Raw genomic sequence first — 7217 nt, 5'->3', positions numbered from 1 at the left:
AGACCCCAAAATACTTAGGGGCTATTTCACTATGTCGGGCTAAATATCTGAATAGCTATCCGTTGACTGGCTTTAAAGTTCAGAATAACTTCGTTATTCAACGGCGACCTTTTCACCATTGTTTCGAACTTCCGGATAGATAACACTCGAAATAGTCTGGCAACATCGCAAAATGTTTGCAGTTTCTCTATCTACTGCCACGGCTGTCATCAGCTGTCATGTTTTGCCGCAATTTCTATGGAATGCTAGCGTCAACAAGCAACGCAAAGTAAGTGAATTTTTTTGGTTATGTTATGTTGATTATCAGGTCATTTTAGATTGATTCGTGTCGAATTAATACATTGTTTCTTATTTTTCAGGATGAACAATAAAGAAGTAAGGGAGCGTGCTGTGAATTTCTCCAGAGACGAGTGCGAAAATCTGGTTAACATTGTTTACCAATGGAAGCACGTCCTGGAGAATAAAAACAGTGACGCCGTTATGTGGAAGCAGAAGAATGCGGCCTGGGAGCAAATAGAGAAAAAATACAACTCTTCCTCATCAGGTACATCATATATTACAAATTATTTATATTAACGCCAAGACGTGGACAAACGTCACCGCATAAACTCGGTTCCTAACTGTCATCGTAAATCGTAGTTCATTGTTAGCTTTCATGTCGTCCAAAACCCATAAAATTAAGTTCGAATGTTCAGTCACAAAATAATCGAGTAAAACCCAATGAATTGAATTCAATTCCTAGATACAACCGACTCTAATAATGTTTCACTGTTCACTTTTCTGTTTTCTATTATCTCTAATGATTAGACACAAATATTTTCTCAGTTTGGTTCTTATGAATTATGACAAAGTAATTTATGATTTGAGCTGTTCAATTGTTGTAATGAGTTGTAACAGTTGCCTTCAGATCTTCGAAAACTCTGAGGAACAAGTATGACAGTCTGAAGCGGTTGGTGAGAAAGAAGGGCGCTCTCAACAGGAGGGATTCGTACCAGACTGGTGGAGGGCCAAGCACCGCAGCTCCATTCGACACAATGGAGACCACCGTTCTGGAAATGATCTACCTGAGTGTCGAAGGGACCAACAACAATATAGACAGCGATTCATCATTCATAGGTAAGATTGCCATACTATAACGGTAAACCATTTACATTGCATATTTCAAAATCAACAGATGCGTATATTAGCGACAAATAGTACAAACAATTTTAATTCTGAGCATTTAAAAGTTGGAAAAGTTAATGCCTTTAAACAATCTTTCAATTCTTGTTATTATTTTTTCCAGTAAATATGAATGATGAAATCGACAAGCAGCTCTCCACATCCAGTGCTGCGGTGCATGAGCACCCCGCTCCAGAGGCCCCCGCTCCAGAGACTTCCACTCCGGAGACTCCTGCTCCAGAGCCTGCCGCCTCAGACCTTATCCCGTGGGATAAGTGGAGCGTCCCGCTGCTTCGCACCCCCAGGCACCCCGCCTTGACGGTACGGCAGCCAGTGTCGCGTGTGAAGCGGCCACTGTCCGGTGTTAAGCGGCCAGTTTCTGGTGCGAGCCCGCACGTGTCTGAAGTAGAACGCCTACTCATGGAAGAAAAGAGGGAATTCGTGAGTCTCCAGAGGAAGTGCTTCGTACTTGAATTTGAGCAGAAGCAAGAGCTGAACAGGCTGGAGCAAGAGCGGATCAGGCAGGAGCAAGAGCTGATCGAGCTTCAAAAAGAACATTTAAAATTAATAATTAAAAAATTGCAAGGGTAAAATAGACGTTGTTCAGCTTTTGCTTCTGCTCAAAATCAAGTAACAACCACTTCCTCTGGAGACTCAGGAATTCCCTCTTTGGGGTGGATTATTGTATGAATGTAACCATTTCCCTGTGTTCGTTCAAACTACATAACCAAATAACTTGAAATAAGGACAGTAAACAAAAAATATTATTCATTGTTTTTTTTTTTTTATATGTGTTTATTCAGTTTTTTTTATTTGTACATTATTTTCTCTTACTTAGATCTTACAAAACTGATCAATCAGTTTAATTGTAAGAAATCTCTCAGTTTTTCTATTTATTAGCTTATAACAATATATTTAATTTCAACTTGATATCTTGGTACCACAATATTAATTGTTTTTATGTTTGACGGAGGTAGAACGATCTAATTTTCGTTTTTATTTTTGAATGACATGTCTCATTTTTAATATCTTCTGGTAATGAGTTAAACAATTCCGGAATTTTATGTCTTTTTGTTCTATCTCCGTATACATTTTGCGATATTTTAATAATAAACATTTGTGCTTCTCTATGCCTAGTAGGGTAGTTATGGTTTACAGGTTTTTTGAATTCTGTATTCCAGAATTCATCTAGCGTTAGTTGGTAATCTATCCTACTATGTATAGAGAGCACATTACACAAAGAAAACATTTTTTTATAATCGCCTACACATAATTGATTTTTTTTTTTGCCTGATATCAATTTTAGGAAACGGATTTGTAATTGTTCTATTTTATTTAAGTACGTTTTGTGAATTTATTAATCTTAAATTGTGAATTTATTAATCTTAAATTTAGAGCATAGACTGATAACGGATAATGTTTTACAAACAATAATAATAATTACAAATTATGTTGTTGTGTATTAATTATTTAATATGTTATAAACATTTAACTTATGTTTCATTCATTTGTATTGAACAGAATTTGTTACAGACGAACAGTGTTCAAACTAGATAACCAAATAACATTTTAAATAACTTGAAATAAGGACAGTAAACAAAAAATATTATTCATTGTGAATTTATTAATCTTAAATTTAGAGCATAGACTGATAACGGATAATGTTTTACAAACAATTTATAATAATAACAAATTATGTTGTTGTGTATTAAAATGTTATAAACATTTAACTTATGTTTCATTCATTTGTATTGAACAGAATTTGTTACAGTCGAACAATGTAGAACTAGGGAGATCCTGTTTTAGGATAATATTACAATACAATATATTTATAAGGTAGAAAATAAAATAAAGACTGAACAATAATATGTATTTTTATAAATGAATGTTTTTTTCATTTGCAATAAAAATTTTAGAAAACACCTGTATTTTTATTTTCTTCTGTAGTTAACATTTTGAACAGGAATATTAAGCTTATAATTTCCAAGATTTGTTCTCTCAACGCAGAGGCACAAACACACACATCCCAGCAGTAAACCTTTACAACGAATCAACGACCGATCATTGCGATAGTAATACTGCTCAGTACGAGAGGAACGGCAGTTTTGGACATTTGGTTCACGCACTCGGTCGACCGGCCGGTGGTGCGATGCTACCATCCACAGGATTAGGCCTGAACGCCTCTAAGGCCGTATCCCGCCTAGGCAAATCGGGCGGTGATACGTGATGTGAGTTCCGCGAGTCGAAAGGCTCTCTAAACAATGTGACATCTATCAGGCGGCCCCCGTCCGCGGGGGCCTCCGTCGAAGCCCGACGAGGCGAGCACTGTGCAACGTGGTTAAATGTCCCGGCGCGATGGCGCCCCGCCTCTGACCAAGCTTAAGTTCGACGTCGGAACTCGGAATCGTCCGCAGACGACCTTCGTACCTGGCAGGGTGTTGTGCCCGGTAGAGCAGCGTCATGCTGCGATCCGTTGAGACTCAGCCCTACGCTAAGAAATTCATTGGCAATCGACACCCTTTTAATTATTCAGAGGAACATGATTATTTAACATGGGAGTAAAATAATCCAAGATGAGATGTCTCCTTGGATTATTGACTGCATCATCAGGTTGAATTATTTGTTCCTCTATCATGTCAAATTCTTGTTCTCTATCTAACTGAAAGGGCTCATCGTTCATTCTCACTGCCACATTGTGCAACACAGCACATGCCACTATAATAGCTGTGGTGCGTTCCATAGACAGTGTTATTTTCCTCCGCAGTACAGGGAACCTACTTTTCAAAACCCCAAAACACCGCTCTACAACATTTCTGCTGCGAATTTGGGATTCGTTGTAAAGGTTTTCCGCTGGGGTGTTTGTTCGTGCCAGAGGTGTAAACAAATAAGGCGTATTTTGATAGCCACTGTCACCTAACAGAACACCGTTGCCGAACTCGCCATTTTCAAATCTCGCCTTTATGAGGGAATTATTAAAAATAGTTTGATCATGGCTGGATCCAGGCCAACGGGCTACAATGTCTCTTATCATTAACTCTGCATCACAGATGACTTGCACATTCATGGAGAAAACACCTTTTCTATTGCGGTACACCTCAGCATTTTCTCCATCTGAAACAAAGGAAAATATTTTGACTTAGGGAAATGGCTGTTGTAATTGTACAGGTACATGATGAGAATCCTTTCATGTCGAATCTACAAACAAGTGCCATTAGGCGACACTAAACAACTAAGCTTGTCGCTGGTCTGACCATAGTCTTCTGAATGAAGTCTATTTGTGCTTTTATTTTTTATTGTTTAGTAGTCGTGATTGTAATGACTATTATTTGTCTATTATATTACTACTGTAGTGTGATATTGTAATAGCAAGGGTACTTACTCGGTGACATTGCAACATGAGTACAGTCGATGGCCCCAACGACTCTCGGAAACCTTGCCAGGTTATAAAAGCCCTCTTTTAAGGGAATCAGGTCCTGAGGGAATTGTATATATGTGGCACGAAGTTGTCCAATAGCCTCCGAGCACTCCTTGATAAATCTGCAAGCGGATGATCGGCTCACACCAACGAAATCTCCGGCAGACATCAGGTAGGACCCCGTTGCGAAGAACTTCAAGGTCAGTAATAATCTGACAATTGTCGGTACAGCATCATTTCTGAAAACAATTCAATATTATATTACAAACAGTAATGTCATTGAATACACTGCATTGATTGATAAAACATGTGAATACAACTATTCTGTAATGTATTTTGAGGCTGTATATTAAAATTACATACCGGGTAGTCGTTGGGCAGATTCTCTCCTTGATTTGGTCGTGAATTATAACGACGACATTTTTTGTGAGCCGAAAACGTGAACGAAAATCCGTGTCGTCTAACACCTCCAAAAAATTCATTCGAGCTCTTAAAACTCGCGGCCTTCGCATCGCCGCCCTTTCACCTGCTTCTGCCTCCTCGATCTCTTCTATTAAATCGAAAACCTCGGTATCCATAATAATTCGCAACAAAATTCGACTCACTTCTCCGCTGTCAAACTCGGAATGTTTTGACGCCATCTTTGATTCGAGGAATAGCGCCTAACGTCTGGTTAGAGCACTGATTAGTCAAATCGAACTTTAACCCGAGCGTTAGCGTTATTCAGATATAGTGAAAACGAAAAAATGACTAATCCGCGGTTTAGTGCTTAGTCAGATATTTAGCCCGACATAGTGAAATAGCCCCTTAATTATTCAGGGAAATAAACCCCTGAGTCATCAGTTGGAAATACCAACGACATTAAGTCAAATTTTAAACAATGCAATAATAGGTATTAGCAAATAATAATTTACGACAATTTACTCGGAAATCAATAAAGCCAGGATAATAAAAATAGAAAGTTATCACTTACGTCGTCTGTAAGTGGCTTTACCAAAGTTTGATAATGCCGTCAGAAGGTGAAACAGCTGTCACGCGTAATAATAATTACAACTAGCAGAACTTGTTTATAAACACACTGTTTTTATAAATTTTTTAATAAGACTGTTAAAAATAAAATAAAATCTCTAAATTGAAATGGAGTTCTACAAACTAAACTTAAAATCAAATAAATTTATTGCGAAGGTTCAAAGTACTGTACTGTAATATTATATTAAATAATTTTTGCGTGTTTAATTATTGTTTGAAGTCAGATTAAAGCGATTAAAAAACCCACCTGGCAATTCTTATTCGAGTTTCGTTGTATACTTACGTATTGGCGCGCTTTTACAATAACAATGGTATGGCATCATTCGTCTCATTTTTAACTATGATTATTTAGTGTGTAGGAAAGAGCGAAGATGGTTTTCGACACACTTGCTTATAACAGCCCACACGGGACTTGAGACAGAATACGTGTGAAAGAGATGACAGTAGCGCGGCGTTGCCAAGTACTTTACCCCTATACTGGGAGCAGTAACGGAGTGTGGAAATTTTATTTATTTTTTGTTTTTAAAAGAAAAAAAATGTTACCGGACAGCAAAGTGCCCATAACATTTTTTACTCCAAATGTGCTAAGGAATAGCTGGTTAAAGTTTGTCGGGTACGTGCCGATACACCCTGTATATCTCACTCTAATGAAAATGAGCATGAATTTTATGAGTCCTTATAGACGGGGAAAAGTATCTCCCAAAATGCGTCATTTTCAAAATTGGACTTAACTGCCAACTAATTTGTGAAGAATTAAAACAAGCGACAAAGTATCTACATAAGATATAATATTTATTGTGAAAAAAAAATCACAAATTTATTATAATTTATATTTCGTATCAATTAGTTCCGGTTATAAACCAACCTTATTAGTTAAGTGCAGTTTTAAGTAAAAATAATTACGTGTTTTGTGTAGTATTTATCAAGATTACTTACTTTGGAAATTTACATGACTTATTTCATCTAGAATGGATAAAAATTGGATATTCACATACATTTTATTTATTTAAACGCCATAAAATGGCTTTTACAATAGAGTGATACATCGGATTATAAGCATACTTTTTTACGTACACAGGAGAATATTAGTAATAAATTACAGAACAAGTAATGTGTACACAAAAAATATTATAGTAAGTGATACATTTGGTGCAGTGAGATTATACATAATTAAAAGAAATATCTTCTAGTGTAGTAATAGTTGGTTTTAAAATTTAAGGACCTACTAACAAATCTTTTCGGGAAAATTTTTATTTTTACATAAAATAAGACAAAATTAGAAACATACTTTTTTGGACGCTAACCTAACTACTAGCGTCATATTTATATTTTTTTTAAATTATTAACTTATTTAGCACTATCTCCCGCAATGAAAATAATTGTAGTTTCTTAGCCGATCGTCCCACGAGCCGGTAAGCAATCGACACAAACCTAGTGCTGTAAAAGCAGACTCTTCAGCATAGTTCATTGTAAAACTTTTCTGCACAGGGTCTTAGAGCATTGGTTTATATGTCGATCGCTGAGTGGGACGACTGGCTTACAGTAATTAAGTTGAAACGAAGTGTAATTTCCATAATCTGTGCATATTAAGTTCGGCAGTTCACTAAATATT

At 36.7% G+C, this 7217-nt stretch overlaps 1 protein-coding gene across 1 annotated transcript; it reads left to right on the top strand.

Moving 5' to 3' along the window:
• Positions 1 to 242: 242 nt before the first annotated feature.
• LOC149408765 (uncharacterized) lies at positions 243 to 3388 on the top strand. Its single transcript, XM_089650460.1, has 5 exons — positions 243 to 268; positions 360 to 544; positions 898 to 1116; positions 1286 to 1748; positions 3169 to 3388. The coding sequence occupies exons 1-5, from the start codon at positions 243 to 245 to the stop codon at positions 3386 to 3388; spliced, it is 1113 nt and encodes a 370-aa protein (XP_089506586.1).
• The last annotated feature ends 3829 nt before the right edge of the window (positions 3389 to 7217 follow it).

Source organism: Hesperophylax consimilis, unplaced genomic scaffold, assembly GCF_061612785.1.
Source record: "Hesperophylax consimilis isolate HC1 unplaced genomic scaffold, BYU_Hcon_1.0 scaffold_80, whole genome shotgun sequence".
NCBI lineage: Eukaryota > Metazoa > Arthropoda > Insecta > Trichoptera > Limnephilidae > Hesperophylax > Hesperophylax consimilis.
This window is presented reverse-complemented; position numbering and strand designations above follow the sequence as displayed.

What these genes read in the sequence shown, in the direction of transcription:
- LOC149408765 (XM_089650460.1), top strand. Translation starts at nt 243, where the DNA reads ATGCTAGCGTCAACAAGCAACGCAAA. An exon ending in ATACAACTCTTCCTCATCAG is followed by an intron (nt 545 to 897) that starts GTACATCATATA and finishes GAGTTGTAACAG; the next exon opens with TTGCCTTCAGATCTTCGAAA. An exon ending in CAGCGATTCATCATTCATAG is followed by an intron (nt 1,117 to 1,285) that starts GTAAGATTGCCA and finishes TATTTTTTCCAG; the next exon opens with TAAATATGAATGATGAAATC.